The sequence below is a fragment of the Ovis aries genome, chromosome 1 (genome assembly GCF_016772045.2).
Source record: "Ovis aries strain OAR_USU_Benz2616 breed Rambouillet chromosome 1, ARS-UI_Ramb_v3.0, whole genome shotgun sequence".
Taxonomy (NCBI): Eukaryota; Metazoa; Chordata; class Mammalia; order Artiodactyla; family Bovidae; genus Ovis; species Ovis aries.
In genome coordinates, this window is record NC_056054.1 from 14,023,601 (window position 1) to 14,043,065 (window position 19,465).

The 19,465-nt window shown below is 42.1% G+C and overlaps 1 protein-coding gene across 6 annotated transcripts in view; it reads left to right on the plus strand.

Moving 5' to 3' along the window:
* Positions 1 to 19,465, plus strand: part of MACF1 (microtubule actin crosslinking factor 1) — a 326,239-nt gene that overhangs the window by 224,848 nt on the left and 81,926 nt on the right. For 5 of the 6 annotated variants that reach the window (XM_060395413.1, XM_060395429.1, XM_060395401.1 and 2 more), the window contains 9 exons: positions 1,262 to 1,428; positions 2,677 to 2,833; positions 4,932 to 5,049; positions 8,096 to 8,158; positions 8,803 to 9,044; positions 9,860 to 9,989; positions 10,823 to 11,022; positions 13,679 to 14,174; positions 14,866 to 16,337. In XM_060395413.1, coding sequence (XP_060251396.1) covers positions 1,262 to 1,428; positions 2,677 to 2,833; positions 4,932 to 5,049; positions 8,096 to 8,158; positions 8,803 to 9,044; positions 9,860 to 9,989; positions 10,823 to 11,022; positions 13,679 to 14,174; positions 14,866 to 16,337 — 3,045 coding nt within the window. The remainder of the gene's footprint in view (positions 1 to 1,261; positions 1,429 to 2,676; positions 2,834 to 4,931; positions 5,050 to 8,095; positions 8,159 to 8,802; positions 9,045 to 9,859; positions 9,990 to 10,822; positions 11,023 to 13,678; positions 14,175 to 14,865; positions 16,338 to 19,465) is intronic. The other variant, XM_060395499.1, reaches the window with a different exon arrangement.

Below are 19,465 nucleotides of genomic sequence, written 5' to 3' on the forward strand. Positions count from 1 at the left end.
TTTCATAGCTATAATTGTACATTTATTTTTCCATGTGAACACTTGAATCAACTATCAGTCTTAGAGAAAAATGTTGGTCACATTTTATTTGGGTCACTTCACTTATTCACAACATGTATCTGCACACATACACACACACACACACACACACATCTTCATGGACTTTCTTCCATGTTTACAGGCCTGCTTTCATGTCGTTCAGACATGTTTTAAAGTTTTATTTGTAAAGGTTCTGTACATTTCTTATTAGTTGATTCCTAAAATTGTACCTTTTATGCTGCTATTGTGTTATTCTTGATTTTAATATGTTGAGTTTATATTCTTCTCCCTTCTTGGATTACTTCACTTTTCAATCTGGTTATGTTGTTGATTCTCTGAGATTTTACAAATATACTTTCATGTAATCTGCAAATATAGTTTTATCTCTTCTTTTTAATTATCATGCCACAAAATGTTTTTTTCTTACCCAGTTGCATTGGCCAATATCTTCAATATGGTGTTAAATAACAGTAAAGAGTTTATTTACCTGTTTTAAAGGATAGACAGACTATGAAAGCTTAGAGAAGTTTAATAGCTTAAGATCATAGACTAGTAAGTGACAAAGCCATGATTGAATTTCACATCTTTTCTACACCAGAAACTTATATTCTTTTTATTCTGTCATGCTGCCTCTGGATTCTTCAAAGATTTGTTTAAAGGAGACGCGGCTCCTTTCTAATTTTCAGCCACTCTCAAGTGGATTGGAGAAATCCTACGTATTTTATGTTTTGATCTAGCAACCAGCACAGTGGACACGCTCAATTCTTGTTCCTTCTTTTTCTTTTTCTCAGCGTGCTTATTTTTGACTGTCCTAGGGCTTCGCTGCTGCGTGTGGGCTTCCTCTAGTTGCAGCAAGTGAGGGCTGCTCTCTCGTGCAGTGCATGGGTTTCTCACTGTGGTGTCTTCCCTTGTTGAGAGCATGGGCCCGAGGGTGCGCGGGCCCAGTAGTTACAGCTCCTGGGCTCTAGAGCACAGGCTCAGCACATGAGCTTAGTTGCCCTTGGGCATGTGGAATCTTCCCAAATCAGGGATCAAACCCATGCCTCCTGCATTGGCAAGTGATTCCCAACCACTGGACCACCAGGGAAGTCCTTGCTCCCTCTTTTTCTACAGATCAGAGAGAACGTGTCCCAGCTTTAATCTAGACACCTTTCATTCTTTTAGAGTCTTAAGTATTTATAAAGATCAGAGGACTGAATGCATTTCCTTGTTTGCTTGGCAGGAGCTCAGTTTGGAAATGGAAGACCAACAGGAGAATCTGGATGCTCTTGAGCACCTAGTCACTGACCTGAGCTCCTGTGGCTTTGCTCTGGACCTGTCCCAGCACCAAGACAGGGTGCAGAACCTCAAAGAGGACTTCACAGAGCTACAGAAGACGATTAAAGAAAGGTGAGTTTTCATATGTGCGTCGGTGTCATGGAGCTAATTTGTTCTTGCTGTTGAATGAAATGACTTCTCCTTCACCAGAAAAGATAGCATCAAAATTCTGATACTGAGCTGTAAGGGACTGGAAAATGCCTCTTTGAGACAAAGCTACTCAGTCTATGTAATACTTAGTGGTCTTTCTGTTAGTAAATAGTGAGTTCCTTCTCAGTAATGGGGCTCACTTCCCCCTCTGTACAAGGGAAAGCCCAAGTCACATGGACCAAACAGAATAAATCTGAGACAGCAAGAAGGATTGTGGTAGGATTAGAAATAATGAGAAAAAATGGAAGAGAATTCGCAGACGTAATTAGAGGTTATTTGGCACTCACATTGCTGGTTTTGACCACATTTCAGTTTGCCTTCTTCTTTGAAGGCAAACATGGGAATATATGGCAAAGGTGGCTGATTTCAGGTTATTGGCTCACTGTTGAAAAGCTATAATTCCCTCCTCAGAAAGCCTCATGTGGGTTTAAAAGTTTGATAAGACTTTTCTTGGTTTAGCTATAAATATCTCGATTTGGCAGAGGACTGCCTTAGTGACTAGAGGAAAGCAGTTGCTCAAATCACCACTGTGAGCGGGAGGTTATTTAGTGCAGGCGAAAGGGATAGGACACAGGCCAAGCAGGTTTTGTCTTTCTTTCCCTTTGCGGAGGGCCTTTAGCTATATGAAGAACCAGGATCTCTGGTCTGAAGTCTAACAGATGTGACCATTTCCAAAACTTAATTTCAAAATTGAATTCTTTCTCCTTGATTTATTTGACTCATGGGTGTGCTTAGCCTCACTTCTCTGAGCCTCAGTTTTGGCATCTTCCTTGCTAAAGGAATTAGCATGTGAATTGGGCCTTAAAAGAGTCAAAGACCTAAAAAGTAGCAGAGCTGAACTTGAGATCCAAAGCCTGCATTCTTTCCATTGTATCACAGTACCTAAATAGCAATCTCCCTTTAGTTTTTCTCACTTTCACTTTAGCCTTGAGTAAGATTGAAGACTCCTTTCCCCAGAAATGTCCAAACAAGGGCAACAGATTCCTCAGTTTGATGCTCTCCTACATTATATGTGGTTGTTTAGCCCGAGCTGCCATGGAAAAGATTATGAGATGGGAAGGCCCTGTTAGGAAACTGATGCCTAGAGTCCTAGAACAAACCTAGTTTTAGTTCAAGTTGACTTCTTTACAAAGCTTCGTCTGGCAAGTTACAAAATGTCTCCCTTGACAGAGAGGAAGATGCATCATCTTGCCAGGAGCAATTAGATGAATTCCGGAAGCTGGTTAGGACTTTCCAGAAATGGCTGAAGGAAACTGAAGGGAATATTCCACCTGCAGAGACTTTCATGAGCACTAAAGACCTGGAAAAGCAGATTGAACACCTGAAGGTAGGTGAACAAAAGGATTGCCAGGAGTCAGGCTAGACAGCAGTTTGGAAGCTAGTGTGTACTCATTTCAGTCTGTGGTGGGGAGTGGTGTGAGAAAGCCAAGTTGTCCATCTGTATCAGAACAGCAGTGCCTCCATGCTCTTCATGTGAGTTCCGCCTACCCCTGTCCAAGCACTGAGCACCAAAACATCTACTAAAAAAAAAAATCTGGGAATGATATCTATAAAGTTTCAGCTCTTTAGGGGGATGCCTGTCATGCTGTGGTAAATCATAGGAAAGATGGTCATCAGAGTCCAGTCTTAAGAAGCTTACACTCTCATAGTGTGTTAGACAGTTCTATGGGAGCAAGTGACCAGACATGTGATCACAAAATTTAGAGAATTTCTCCATAACTAATTAAGGGAAAGTTAGAGTCAGTGGTGGGAAGACACCGACAAGGGTAGTACCCACCTTTCTCCCATCTGTTGCAAAATCTCTTCTCTGCTATCTTGATTCATTTTCATCCAGCTCTGTTTGCACCACTAACATGTTTCTTATTTGTATTGAAACCAGCCTCCATCTAACTCTCATGCATTTGTCCTTATTTTCTTAGTAAAACAGGATTTATCCTGAATAGATGAAAGGGAAGAGTTTGATTGTTTTCACAGAGAGGGTGCCAGGAGCATTTGCTGTGGAGAGTTGCCTAGGACAGAGGTTCCCTGATTTCTTGGTTCATGGTGCCCTTTATGTTTCAAGACATTTTTCATGGCACTTCAAGGCCAGAAAAAACAAAACCTAAAAAACCTCACTTGTAAGTGGTCAGACCCAAACAGCTTAACAGTAGTTGTTCACATGGTGTCCAACAGATGTCACTGTTTTTCCCTCAAAAATTTAAAATATCCTATGAGTCAGTGCAGAGTTTTGAGAACTGTGGCTCTTTGGAATCAAGAGTGACTAATAAAAGAACTGACAAAGTCTGAACTGACAAGGTTAAGTCTGAAGTTCGGCGCATGAGCTTGCCAGATGTTCATGGCTCTGTGTCTTTGCTGCTGCTGCTCTGCAGCTTTAAGTCAAAAGCAAACTAAGTAGGAATTCAGTGTGGAGGAAGGGGTTGAAGCGTAGGATCATATCCTTTCTGGGAAAGGAGTAAAATTCTACTTATATAGCAGGCGGTTCACAGCTTAGAGACAATATTACCGGACACTTTGTCTTAGAGCAGATGTCTTTGTTTCGTAATGGCTTTCTGTGATGGTTAGAGCTCTGACTTCAAACCCAATATAAAGTTCCCCTGAAAATGCAAAGTGTAGTCTATGATTCTGTGTATTTCTCTACATCTCAGTGTCTAGCGCCTCATCTTACCTTCCAACACCATTTCCTTTATGTTCTTTAATGCATAGTATTCCCTTTGTCCACCTGGCAAACTCTTTATCTTAATGCCAACCTTTCCTCCTTTCAGGCAGTTAGATGTGTCTCCTTTTATGTCCTTAGAGTCTAGTTGGAGAAGGCAATGGCACCCCACTCCAGTACTCTTGCCTGGAAAATCCCATGGATAGAGGAGCCTGGTAGGCTGCAGTCCATGAGGTCGCTAGGAGTCAGACACGACTGAGCGACTTCACTTTGACTTTTCACTTTCATGCATTGGAGAAGGAAATGGCAACCCACTCCAGTATTCTTGCCTGGAGAATCCCAGGGACAGGGGAGCCTGGCTGGTTTCTGTCTATGGGGTCACACAGAGTTGGACACGACTGAAGCGACTTAGCAGCAGTAGCAGCAGCAGCAGAGTCTAGTGGCTCTCCATATTTCTGCAATATCATTTATCACATTATAATTGATAACCTGAGCTGTTGGTTTAGGAACTGTGTCATAATCCTATTTTGTATCCCCAGCGTTTGGCATGATGCCTGGTGTATAATAAATGCTCCAAAAAAATTTTTTTTTGCTTGATAAATGAATGAACGAATGAGAAGGTCTTGAGTCTTCCAGCTGGCTAAACCAAGTTCTTGAAATGACTGAATAAATGAAAATGGTTACTTAATGCTTATCAAAACTTTGGGGGAGCTTATAATTATGAGGAGAAAGCCTCCAAATACTACATTCTGCTATTTTGTTCTTTAAACAGAGTCTCCTAGATGACTGGACAAGTAAGGGGACTTTGGTAGAGGAAATCAATTGTAAAGGCACTTCTTTAGAAAATCTCATCATGGAGATCACAGCACCTGATTCTCAAGCCAAGACCGGTGAGTGCAGACTCTTGAAAAAGTATTGAATAAACATCATTCTTTCCTTTGGCCTTTGATGATGACCCCTTGTTAGAATCAGGGTTGGATATGAGAACAAAGGAGGCTTCACAAAGGAGGCAGTCTTCCCCCTCAATCTGATCTGTTTTCCCTTTTGCTTTGTAACATTGCTCCATTTTACAGAATCTCTTCCCATGATGGGAGAAAGTAAAGAGACTAGGTGGCTCACACAGAACTGACAAATGAACATAGAAGGATTAAAATAGGATTTTCCATCTTGAGGAATTTCCCTCTTCTAAATATTAACTTTAAATTGGGGTCAGCGGTATAAGCATATCTTGGGAGAGGCTAGGTTTTTAGGAGTCAGCGTCGATACACCAGAAACTGGTATACTTATTGGAAGTACATACAAAGAGTGAGCCCAGATGTATGAATAGTCTCTGCCTACAAATTAAGTCTTTCAGACAAATGCATCCTGAGCTCACAGTCACTTGCTGGTTGTTAACTGGGATCTCCTAGATTTTATTACCAGACTGTGTTAATGCACTCCCATAGTCCCTTAAATAGTAAGAGTGAAGTATGCTTTCTCTTTTCCCCCTGAGAATGGCTAGTTTCCTTTTGTATCCTAAAGTTTTAAAGATGTCTGGAATAACCTAGAAGTGACAGCATTTCAGGGAATTGGTGACTTTTATTTTCTAACACTTAAACTTCTAAGTTCAGTGACTTTTGTGACATCACCCAGCAAACTTTTTCTGTAAAGGGCCGTAAATATTTTAGGCTTGTGGGTCATATGGTCTCTGTCACACTACATGTCTTTGCCATTGTAGCACAAAAGCAGGCATAAACAATATATAAATGAATGGGTGTGGCTGTGTTCCAGTAAAGCCTTGTGTACAGAAACAGGTGGAGGGACAGGTCTGCTGGTGAACTAACTCTTTCTGACTCCTGAAATGGATCAGTGATTGTCAAATTCTTTTACTAGCATCTATTTAAAAATTAAACCTCCTATAGAACTATACTCTATAAAACAAATAAAAATATTTTAGTGGCATGAATTTCCCTTATAAGTGAATTTATAGCATTTTATATATTATAAGATCCATCAATTCATCAATGAATATTAAGGTTATCTTAGTAAATATAGAAATGTGAAGGAAAGAAAAGAATGTTTGAATGACTGCTTCATTATTTGATTATTTCTCCATTTTTTTCTTGGTTGCACTGTATCAAAAAATATGCTTCACACAGATAAATAGCTGCAAATGATGGCAAAAGTTTTTAAAAAGTACACTTTACTATATGAAGTGTTAAGAGTTCTGTTATTACACAATTCTACCTGATGAGAGCCTGCTTTGAGCCTTTTTGTCATTTTATGTAATACACATGTGCTATAGATGTTTTTCTTTGTATATGAGTGGACCTGTGTCAGATTGAATATTTTAAAGAGTTAGAGAAGAACTATAATTTTTCCCATCAGTGACCCTCAGAAAGCAGTTAAATGTATGCACAGAGGTGCAGGAGCTCCTTTATTCCCCCCCAAAGGCAGCATGAAGTGAAGTGAAGTGAAGTGAAGTCGCTCAGTCGTGTCTGACTCTTTGCAACCCCATGGACTGTAGCCTACCAGGCTCCTCTGTCCATGGGATTTTCCAGGCAATAATTGACTGTATCTACTGGGTTAATGTGGTGTTCACTGTGATAGAACATGCATGTTTTACTGACATTTCTAAGTACTTAGAAATATATGCTGAATCTTAAAGTTAAACCAAACATTTACAGAGTCCCTAAAGCACCTTTTTAGTTATTTTGAAAACCAGTGTGAAGATCACTACCCTGAGTGCTTTTAAAGTTCTCTTCCATCTTTGAAAACACGCGAATGTTCTAGTTCCTTACATTTGTGAGCTCTTTTGGCTTCATAAAGTGCTTTCACATACACTGCCTCACTACCTCTCACCTGTAACCCCATGAAAGCTGACCAGATTATCTTCATATCCCAGAGAAGATACTGAAGTCTGTCCACAGACTGAGGCTCATGTACTGAGTTAGTGACAGTCTTGTCTAGACTGTCGTCTTCAAATTACTAGTCCAGTTTCTTTTTAGCCATCACCGCACTGAAGTGGAATATGATCTTTGTGTTTGATCTATTTTTTAACTGAAAATACAATAATTTTAACATTTAAAAATTTTGCAATCACTGTTTTCTAATATAACCTCACACATAACTTTTTCCACAGTGAAATTAGTGCATGTGAGAGTCTTACTCAGCTCTTGGAATGTTACATTATGTCATGACTGTTCTTCACATTTCTTTATAATCTTTGTAATTGCATGATCTGGTTTTTACTTACTTGGGATACTCCTGAAACGTAAGGAATCAACTTGGAGAGAATATAGGTCACACTGTGGTAATTAGAAACAGAACCAACGACCCTAAACAGAATTTATGGGAATGTTTATGAGCCAGATTTATTAGCACTTAGAATTTCTGTTTTCTGGTGGGGTAAGGGGAGCAGAAAGTCATGGAGGAAAAAAAAAAAGACAGGGAATCTTTTGAAACAATATAAGAAGGGCTCACTTTTATGTCTTTACTAAAAGAATGCTGCTTTTTATGTCCTTAATTGTACTTACTGTTTATTTTTATTATGGTGAACAACATTGATGTTAAAGTCGAACCTTTTTGGCTATATTATAAATCCTCATTCCAAAGTATGTCAGATATTTGTGTCGAGACTTAGTCACTCTGCTAAATACTTGCTTCACAAAATTAGGGCAGAGTCCAAAGAGTTCAAATTGGAGATTTAAGAAGGGAATTTGGATTTCTTCTAGAAAGGATTAGTAATCGTTACTGCTAAGGAGCTGAATCACCCCTAGTGACAGTGTTGCCTGGCAGCTAAAATGATTTGTCTCTTTCCACGAGTATGTTGTCTTGTGCTGTGTTAACTTCCTGATACCTGAGCTTACAGTGAGTGCCAAAGAATAAACTCGGTGCCTGTATGTATTCCTAACACGTTTTGTCTTGCCCTGTTTGTCTCTCTGTCCTTCTGCTCAGGTTCCATACTGCCCTCTGTAGGAAGCTCTGTAGGCAGTGTGAACGGATACCACACCTGCAAAGGTGAGAATGCCATTTCAACAGTGCCTCTTTGTTGGGTGTGTTAGGACAGTGTTCGTGTTTGCATCTGTGTATGTTTCCATATGTGTGGAAAGACTGCTGCTAGGATGGGCTGTAAGGGTAAGAATCTGGGGAGAAGTAACCGTGAGGCCTCTTTGTTTCTAGCTAAAGGCTAAAACCGATTGGCAGGCAGTGAAATAAAGGTACAAGCAAATAAACTGGACCACTAGATAAGACCAGTAGGAAAAGACTTGGAAGAAAATGTATGCAAATCTTTGAATTATAAATAAGTTACACTAGAGGTGGTCTAATCTAGCCCTGAGACTCCCCACCAAGTTTGCTTTGTAGTTAAAAGAAGTAGAAGAATGCGTCAAATCCTTCACTCTCTTTACTTTCGCTGCTCCTGTGTTTACTTAGTATTTTATTATTTTATTTATACATGTGAGTATGTCATGCCAAAATCAGAATGAGAGCTCTTTTGCTTTTTGTTTGTAAACAGGAACTTTCATGTGATTTAGCAGGAAGATAATCTCTAGTTCACTAGAAAGAGTGGGAGAGATACTTAATCCTGATGAATAATTTAGTGAGGAACCAGTGGGGATACTTGAGAACTATTCCCAGTCTGATTTCTGTTTCTGTGATGCTAGATCTGACGGAAATCCAGTGTGACATGTCAGATGTAAACTTGAAATATGAGAAACTTGGGGGCTTGCTTCGGGAACGGCAGGAAAGCCTTCAGGCTGTCCTGAGCAGAATGCAAGAAGTTCAGAAGGAGGCAAGCTCGGTGCTGCAGTGGCTGGAATCAAAAGAGGAAGTCCTGAAAGGCATGGACGCCTCTTCATCTCCAACCAAGACAGAGACAGTGAGAGCCCAGGCTGAGTCTAACAAGGTACTGTGTTCACAATAGCTGCATCTCAATACTAAGAGGAAAGGGCTGTTGTACTAGTGTTCCTGCCTGAGCCCAGGGGCCTGAGAAGGAGACATGGCCAACCACCCCGCCATGATGAGCAGAGTGTTTGATTTTCAAATTCTTAGTATGCCTAAATTCTCCCAGAGAACTTTCTTGCCAATGAAATTAGAAGTTGTTACAAATCAGATTGAGAAACAAAACCAGATCCGTTTGCAGAAGGAGAATAAGGAATAGCCCTCCTCAGAAGCATCAGTTCAGAGAATGAGATCTCATTTTCTATGTGATGGTGTAGCCAAAACATCCCATCAAAGCACAATTTAGAGGGATCTAAACTGCCATGATTGCAGTTCATTCTTAGGATTGACATGTAGGACTAGAGAAAATGGTGGAACAAATAAGACCATGTAAAAAATTCAGTAAACAATTTTCTCCCCAAGTTTGAATATTCCATTTGAGTCTAGCATATCAACATTTACAACTGCATAAGGATCACCGTTATCATCATCATGATCAGGATCAATTCCTGACACTTTCAGTTTATAAGGATTAGTTATTTTCCTATAGTTACTAATGTATGTTACATAGAAGGAATTCAGATCTTGCCATCTAGCTTTTCCTTTTAAGTACAAATTCAAGCAGAAAGGTTAGGTATGTTAAAGTCATGAAACAAGTCGTGGAGAGAATCAGAAGTTGAGCCTGTAATTGCTGCCCCATCTTTCCATCATTTCCTCTAAACTCCAAGCTTTGTTTCCTGTCCAGAAATCTCATGGTGTGTGTGATGTTCTTTCTCCTAGGCCTTCCTGGCTGAATTGGAACAGAATTCTCCAAAAGTCCAAAATGTAAAGGAAGCCCTGGCTGGATTACTGATAACATATCCCAACTCACAAGAAGCAGAAAACTGGAAGAAAATGCAAGAGGAGCTCAGTATGTTATCACAGGGGTGTTACAAATTCACTAAATTGCTTGTCCTCAAACAAATATAGGCTTTCAGCACATCCAGTAAATAAGAATTATTTTTTGTTAATTGTCAAAAGCCAGCAAGAAAGGCAGGTAGGGTTAGAGAATGAACCTGATCATGGAAAAAATTCAGAGATTCCACTCAAGGTGTCAGAAGTTTGGCTTCTTCGGGCAAGTCAAACGGACAGTCTTTCTGTGACAAAGAGAGCATTGATGATAAAAATTAAAAACAGGAAATAACCTAAACATTCAGTGAAGGAGTTAGATAAATTATGCTGTACTCATGGAGAAGAAAATGGCAACCCACTCCAGTATTCTTGCCTGGAAAATCCCATGGATAGAGGAGCCTGATGGGCTACAGTCCATGGGGGTCACAAAGAGCTGGACACGACTGAGCTACTAACACCCATGCACACATGCTATACTCCTGCTATGGAACTATAAATGATGTAGGTGAATGTGTACTGGTATGAAAAACTTATTGGCATGAAAAATGTCCAGTTCTTAATTAGTAAGTTTAAAAACAGGTTATAAAATAATATATATGTTGCATAAGGTGTTTTACATGTATTGTGTATGTATGTACTTCTCTGAAGTTTTATCCCATGGGTAGTTTCATATAACTACCACCATAGTCATGAATCAAAACTGTTTGTGACTTTAGTTAAAATTAAATGCAGGTTATTTTTAACTTAAAAAAATTAAATAATGCTCCAGGGGTCATTTCCTGTAGAATATTAGGGACCAGGCTAGTGGCTGATGAGGATAAAGGAATCCATTCTCTCATTTCCTCTCTACAGATTCCCGATGGGAAAGGGCCACCGAGGTGACAATGGCTCGGCAAAGGCAGCTGGAGGAATCTGCAAGTCATCTGGCCTGCTTCCAGGCTGCAGAATCCCAGCTCCGGCCCTGGCTGATGGAGAAAGAGCTAATGATGGGGGTGCTGGGCCCCCTGTCTATTGACCCCAACATGCTGAACGCACAAAAGCAGCAGGTCCAGGTGAGCAGTTCTGACAGCTTTCGAGCCAAGAACTCAGAGGCACACGAACCTGGGTTTGAATGCTGCTCTCAACAGATAGATTCACATGACCCGGGACAAGTCATTTAACCTCTCGGAGTCTCTACTTCCTCACTTTAAATGAGATGCTTGTATGGTCTTTATCATGGTGCCTATCAAATAGCAAACGTTCAATAACTGTATTTTTGATATTGTTGACCGAGGCACAGTAAGATGAGCAGATGGTAGAATGGGAACTTCTGACTAAATGTTAGAATCATATTTTACTTTCAATCCCCAGTGGTAGTGATTCACATTACTTCATGCAGGGTTTTATATCTGCTGGCTTTACTTAAAGATTTTCTGCTGATCAGACCTCAGGACCTAAGATCCTGAGGATCTGTGAGATGTAGGTTGGTCCCTTATGTCATTTCTGATGAAATCCTGCCTAGAACATTTCCTTGTTCTGTATCCTTCCCTAAACTTGTTCTGTATCTTCTCACCACCCGCTAAGTCCCCTAAAACTAATTTTTGAAAGAACCCTTTCTCTTAGCCCCTGCTTCCAATTAATTACCAAGTTCTATTTAGTCTACTTACAAATTTTCTAATCCAGTGGTTTTCTAATCCTTTGGTTTCCATTCCAAAAGTAAACATTTTGCTCTCAAAATCCTTTTACCCTCTTAAAAATTATTAAAGATCCCGAAAAGCTTGTGTTCATCTACTGATATCTATTCATTTTAACTGTATGAAAACACTGAGGAATTTTTAAAATGTACATTTATAAATTACTTTTTTAACACTAACATAGATAAACACTAACATAGATAAACATTTTTATGCAAAAAATATTTTCCAAAATATAAAAAATTGAATGAGAATGGCATTATTTTATATCTTTGCAAATCTCTTTAATGTTGTCTGACTTGGGAATTCTTTAGTGATCCAGAGGTTAGGACTCGGTGCTCTCACTGCCTAGGGCCCAGATTCAGACTCTAGTCAGGGAACTAAGATCCTGCAAGCTGTGGCCAAAAATAAATAAATAAATAACTTTTTAATGTCTCACTTAATAGAATAGTCCCATAGATTTTCATATCTGCCTCTGCATTCAGTCTGTTGTGATAGCCGATGTTGTGAGAAAATAAGAATCGTAAAAGGTAGACAACATCTTAGTATTTATAAAAGTAGTTTCTACCTTACTGATGCCATGCAGGGGCTTGGGACTCCCAGGGGCCTCCAGACCCCAATTTGAGAACCACTGTTCTAAGCCTCTCTTCTCCAAAGCCTCTCTTCTCCACTCTACATGCTAGTAGGCTGCATCTCAGGCTTCTTCCCATTACAGCAGCCCCTTAAAGGGCTTCTTGGTCTAGTTTATCCTCCACACAATTATCAAGTTATCCTCTTAAATCATATATCTGAATATATTAAAATGCCTCTGTGGCTCTTGGCTGCTTATTGAACAAAGTTCAAATACCTGCTCACTATGGTGCGTAAGGCTTTCCACAGTCTAGTGCCAGTTTGTCTTGCCAGCTCTTTTCCCACATACCCGGGCTTCTTCCCACCCCGGGAGGAGCTCCTCCCTGAGCACGCTGCACTCCCAGACCTCGGGATCTCCGCACCTCTGCGGCCCCCGGCCCTCCTCTGACCAGCCTCACTCTCTGTTTCCTGGGAGGACTTGTGTGCCGTTCAGTGTCACCTGGAAGCCCTTCCTGATTCCCCTCTTCTGTGCTTGTCACCCCCTAAGGAGTTAACCACCTTTACTTCTTGCTTTTACAATTCCACGTTCATGTCAGCGGTTTAGCATTTTAATTTCTGTTGCATTCTATTATAGTTCATTATTTACACGTCTGTTAGTCCTTGAGGCCCTGGCATATTTAAAGTACTCAGTGCAAGTGCTGAGTACTTTTGCTAAGTTTTCTTTTTTATCCCAACAACAGCCAAGTAAGTGCTTTAGTACCCTCATATTACAGATGAGGCGGCTGGGGACTGTTCAAAAACCTGCCTAAGTTTATACAGCTTAGTGAGTGATGGGGTTAGGATTTGAACCCAGAGGTCTAACTCCAGAACCTGTGATCTTAACTTCTTTGATGAGTGAAGCAGTGGACAGAAAAGGGTAAAAAGAATAGTACTTGCTTTAAAGAAGCTTTTTGTGTAATTGTGCTTTATTATAATGTATAGCTTTATATGTGCTGTTGGAAATTTGAGAAAGGAAATAAGCAAAACAGGGCATTTAGAGTTGAAATGGCAAGCTCTGCCAGTAACATAGTTCACTTTGGGACCCAGGATTTCAAGCTCCTCATTTAGAGGCCTGGGTTTTGCCTGGCAGAGCTTACGAGTGCCAATCCAGTCAACAAACTTTGTTTTCCCAACCAAGGCGGACCTTAGTAACTGATGTTGAAACACTGTAGGACAAATAAGGAAGAGAAATAAAAGAGACACAATCAGTGATCCTTTCAAAATAAGTTTTGTTGTTGTTGTTTTTTTTAATTAAACAGCTGTTAAAAGTGATACTACATTTTCTCAGTAGCCTGGTCTTTGGAGTTTTCTGCTTTATTTTCAAAAGGAGTTGGCACTACTTGGCACAATCTAAAATCAGTTTGTGTTTGACACTGTTTTTGGATCTGTTTTCTATCTAAACATTGTGGTGTCATTTCTATCACAGTTTATGCTGAAGGAATTCGAAGCACGCAGGCAGCAGCATGAGCAGCTGAACGAGGCAGCTCAGGGCATCCTAACAGGCCCTGGAGATGCCTCTGCTTCCACCAGCCAAGTGCAGAAGGAGCTCCAGAGCATCAATGAGAAGTGGATTGAATTGACTGACAAACTCAACGCCCGTTCCAACCATATTGACCAAGCTGTTGTCAAAAGCACCCAGTACCAGGAGCTGCTGCAGGACCTATCAGAGAAAGTAAAGGCAGTTGGGCAGCGACTGAGTGGCCAGTCGGCCATCAGCACCCAACCCGAGGCTGTGAAGCAGCAGCTGGAGGAGACCAGTGAGATTCGATCCGACGTGGAGCAATTAGACCAGGAGATTAAGGAGGCGCAGACGCTCTGCGATGAGCTGTCAGTGCTCATTGGTGAGCAGTACCTCAAGGATGAGCTGAAGAAGCGTTTGGAGACTGTTGCCCTGCCCCTCCAGGGTTTAGAAGACCTTGCAGGTGAGTTGAGGTGAAGAGCACACTGCTGCCATCATTGTTGGCAAGCCAAAAGAAGGAGTGGATTCGTGGTCCCAAGAATCTAAGGTGACCTTTAAGTAGCTTTTGGACTCAGAACGGTGTGACCCTACACCTTTGTCCAGCTACAGTGAGGACTGCCAAGGTCATCACACATTGGTTGGTCACGAGCAATGGCTTTACATGGCTTTACATACCATGACCCTAAAGATAAGAGTGCTGGTATAAATCCAGCCAGCAGGTAGAGATTCATGCTCTTAGATGTACTTATAGGTACAGTTACACACATACTTTCATTAATACTCATTAATATTCTATGTGTACATGCATAAATACCATATATACAAAATTAGAACATGTTCTAGACTTCTTATGATGGCCTTGTTCAAGAAAAATTTTGTTATTAATTTGTTGTCTCTTTATCTGGAGACATTTATGGCTTTTTACTAGCTTAGAAGTTAAAAGTTTACTTGTCTTAGTCAGATCACCTTACAGACTTGATGTGAGGATTGAATAGGATACAGTATATGAAAGAACGTAGCTCTGCTTTTTTTAGGTGGACCTTTCTTTGGTTAGCATCAGTTTCCTTTTCCTACAATTAGACCATATACTCCCAGGAAACATTTTGAATGCCATGTTCAGACTTGATGATTTAAATTTGATTTTCTCATTTCAGCTGATCGCATGAACAGACTCCAGGCAGCTCTTGCCAGCACCCAGCAGTTCCAGCAAATGTTTGATGAACTGAGAACGTGGTTGGATGACAAACAAAGCCAGCAAGCAAAAAACCGCCCAATCTCTGCAAAGCTGGAGCAGCTACAGTCTCAGCTACACGAGAATGAAGAGTTTCAAAAGAGCCTTAACCAGCACAGTGGTTCCTATGAGGTGATTGTGGCAGAAGGAGAATCTCTGCTGCTTTCTGTGCCTCCTGGAGAAGAGAAGAAGACTCTACAAAACCAGCTGGTTGAGCTCAAGAGCCACTGGGAAGAGCTTAGTAAAAAAACTGCAGACAGACAGTCCAGGCTCAAGGACTGTCTGCAGAAGGCTCAGAAATACCAGTGGCACGTGGAAGACCTGGTGCCATGGATAGAAGATTGTAAGGCCAAGATGTCTGGCTTGCAGGTCACTCTGGATCCCGTGCAGCTGGAGTCCCATCTCCTCAGATCGAAGGCTATGCTGAGCGAGGTGGAGAAGCGCCGCTCCCTGTTGGAAATCCTGAACAGTGCTGCTGACATTCTGATCAACTCTTCAGAGACAGATGAGGATGACATCCGGGATGAGAAGGCTGGTATCAACCAGAACATGGATTCCATCACAGAAGAGCTACAGGCCAAAACAGGGTCCCTTGAAGAAATGACTCAGAGGCTCAAGGAGTTCCAGGAAAGTTTTAAGAATATTGAAAAGAAAGTCGAAGGGGCCAAACACCAACTTGAGATTTTTGATGCCCTCGGCTCTCAAGCCTGCAGCAACAAGAACCTGGAGAAGCTGAGAGCCCAGCAGGAAGTGCTGCAGACCCTGGAGCCCCAGGTGGACTACCTGCGGAACTTCACTCGGGGCCTGGTGGAGGATGCCCCTGATGGATCTGATGCTTCCCAGCTTCTCCATCAAGCCGAGGTTGCCCAGCAGGAGTTCCTAGAAGTGAAGCAAAGAGTGAACAGTGGCTGCATGGCCATGGAGAACAAGCTGGAGGGGATTGGCCAGTTTCACTGCCGCGTCCGAGAAATGTTTTCTCAGCTGGCAGACCTGGACGATGAGCTGGATGGCATGGGTGCTATCGGCCGAGACACTGACAGCCTCCAGTCCCAGATTGAGGATGTGCGGCTGTTCCTTAACAAGATCCAAGCCCTCAAGCTGGACATCGAGGCCTCAGAAGCAGAGTGCCGACAAATGCTGGAGGAAGAGGGGACTCTGGACCTGCTGGGTCTCAAGAGGGAGTTAGAAGCCCTGAGCAAACAGTGCAGCAAACTTACCGAGAGGAGCCGAGCTCGGCAGGAGCAGCTGGAGCTGACCCTGGGCCGCGTGGAGGACTTCTATCAGAAGCTGAAAGCGCTCAATGATATGACCACAGCAGCAGAGGAGGGGGAGGCCCTCCAGTGGGTCGTGGGGACCGAGGTGGATGTCATCAACCAACAATTGGCAGATTTTAAAGTAAGCCTTGCCCTTGTTTTTTTACCTTTTCCTGTCTGATATATGTATTTCTTTTCTTGTAACTTGGAGACCGATTGAGTGCGCATCCTCACGGCTGTCTCTGGGTTCATTAGTCTCACTCCCGTCACACCAGAGCACACAGTTCGCAGACTAAATAGTCTCTTGCACTTCTGAGCAACTGGGTTGAATGTTCCTCTATTCTAATTTATTTTAATGTTTATAGCCGATTAAGGATATAGACAGACTGAACCTTATTTCTTATTCTAAGAATCTTCTCTTGTGATTTCTTGAGAGTTCACGTTAACTAACTTTTGTAACAGCAGTGAATGTTGGTTGAGGGCTCTGTTTTTCAGATGGAGGTATAGGAACCCATAAGATAAACATGGACTCTTCTTCCTAAAGTGTGGGGTTTTTTTTCACAGATTTGGAGGGAAAATTACCGACACATGATTGATGTGTTTTGAAAGAAAATGAGAAATCCTCGTGAACTATTAACACAAAACATAACACTTCAAAGAAATTTTCCACTTGTAGCAAGTAGTGCTTAAGATTATGCCCCAGACTCCTCAAGAACACAAGTTCTCTGCATGTAGGAGAGTTTGAGAAGCACAACCTTAATTGCAAAAGTATTTTGATTCTTTGCCTGAGTCAGAATTCCCAGTCCTGAACTTTTGTGAGTCTCTATTAAAACACCAGGGGAAGAAGACAGGAGTTGACTCAAAAGTGCAAATTTGCCAGGTTTGGGCTTGGAACTTGGGCCTGTCTGTTGGGTGTTGGCTCTCACTGCTTGGGGTGAGCCTTTCACCCCAGACTTACCTGAAAGGGCCTCTCTCCCCTGCTGGAGGCCTGTGTGCCTGCTCTTTCCTTCTTGGTTCTTGGGGTAAATTTGGAAAGGGTACTTCCAGCGCTTGACTCCCATTACCGGTGGCGATGGTTCCTACTTACACGGAAATGCTTTGCCATCAGACTTGCGCTCTCAGTCCCTGCGTGTCAGGATTCTTCCTATTAAAAGTATGGATGGAAAAAGGTGGTATGACACCAGATCAGAGCCACATGGCCCCGAGAAAGATCACAGATTTGTAGACAAGATCCAGGTGGCTGTTTCAGAAGGACCCCTCTAGGCGAGGGGATGTTCAGCACTAAGGCGAGACATTGACTGAAGACCCCCTTACAGTGCAATGTAAGGAGCAGCCCTAGTTATCACAGCTGGGATTCTTGAGGCCCTGGGTAAGGAAAGGGTAGGTAGAGAAAGTCCAAACCCACCAGCCCAGGTGTTATCCTCGGGGAAAGGCCCTACCTGATCAGTGGCCAGGTGGCCTGTCCTGCTGTGTCACACGGGCTTCTCTTCCCTCTTCCGCATAAGCCCCTCGAAAGCAGAGCCGCTGTTATAGGCATGCTGCATGGGTCCGGTTTACTTGAATCCAGGTTCAGTTCAGTTCAGTTCAATCACTCAGTCGTGTCCGACTCTTTGCGACCCCATGAATCGCAGCACACCAGGCCTCGCTGTCCATCACCATCTCCCAGAGTTCACTCAGACTCACGTCCGTCGAGTCCGTGATGCCATCCAGCCATCTCACCCTCTGTTGTCCCCTTCTTCTCCTGCCCACAATCCCTCCCAGCATCAAAGTCTTTCCCAATGAGTCAACTCTTCGCATGAGGTGACCAAAGTACTGGAGTTTCAGCTTTAGCATCATTCCTTCCAAAGAAATCCCAGGGTTGATCTCCTTCAGAATGGACTGGTTGGATCTCCTTGCAGTCCAAGGGACTCTCAATAGTCTTCTCCAAGGTTAATTAGAATCAATTGTCTAATCAACTAAATGAGGTTTTTTTTAGAAAACTGAAGTTTATCCTTTGAGGCACCAAGCTATAGTTTTATCAAACCAAGATTCTGGTTTATATGGAATTATTTTAACTCTTATTTGGCTAATTTCCTAAACATTACATTATATTGTAAATTTTTCTTTACAAGTGCAGGTTAACATTACTAAACAGATTGTAACTGTTTTCCACTGTGGTGATATCCTCAGGAACATGAGACATATTGGGGCTACTTTATACTAAATGTTCTTAAATTACCATGCAATTTAAGTTCTGTTTTGAAGGGCCTCTGATAGCTGTACTGGTTGAGTTCGAGTGTGTGTGTGTGTGTGTATTTGGGGGGATGTAGTTTCTGTTTTTTCCCCTATTACTCTGATACCAGGTGTGTTTGTGTGTATTTGAGGGGATGTAGTTTCTGTTTTTTCCCCTATTACTCTAATACCAGGTATTATTTCTTACTGCTATTACTTTTCACTGTCTTGAGCAGGCTATCTCTTCCTTCAGATCTTCAGTGAGCTGAAAACAAAGTAAACAAGCCTGTTAAAATTGCATTAAATATGACCTAGGATATTAAAAAGAATCCACAGGCAAGCATATACAGTGTTTGGATTTGAGGACAAGTAATTGTTTCCTGTTCATTTAATCCTTGGTTTCTAGAGACATTCTGAATTGTGATGCTGCTGAAAGCTTATAAGAAATTCCTGGACATCCTTGTATTTTATTTGTATCTTAGCATATAGCCCAGCAGCACTCAGGGTTCAGTAGCTGCTGAGTTGCTTGGTATAGCAGACATGTTTAACTGATTTTTGAGAAGCCTCCCACCACCAGCACTGTGGCTGTGAAGGCTGGGGCCAGCATGTGTATCTGCAGGGAGCTGGTGTTGACAAGGCAAGACCGGAAGATGAGTGTGAGAAGGAGGGTGGTGAAGCTGCGTGCCCTGTGTGTACCCTGCTCGAGATGGGGATGCACATCAGCAGCCTGGTTCCCCAGATCCACCTTATCAAGGCAAGGGCTTGGGGAAGAGTTTTTGTCTCCTCCCAGCAAAGGTCTTGAGGCAGGAGGGGAGGAAGACAGTCCTGGCTGAGCTCATGCTGAACTCATGGGAAGTGAAAACAATGAGAAGGGAAAAGCTGTGTGTCTCAGTTCACAGTCCCCAAGAGGCTAAGCCAAGGGAAGTTCTTTCTGGACCTGTTCTGAGGACTGAGTCATTTTCATGATCCGAGTTCCTGGGTTAATGTGTTCTGTATTCCAGCGATAGACTCATCTTCCCTCACCCCAGCAGCAGACCAGATGCATGTAGTGTGGTTCGG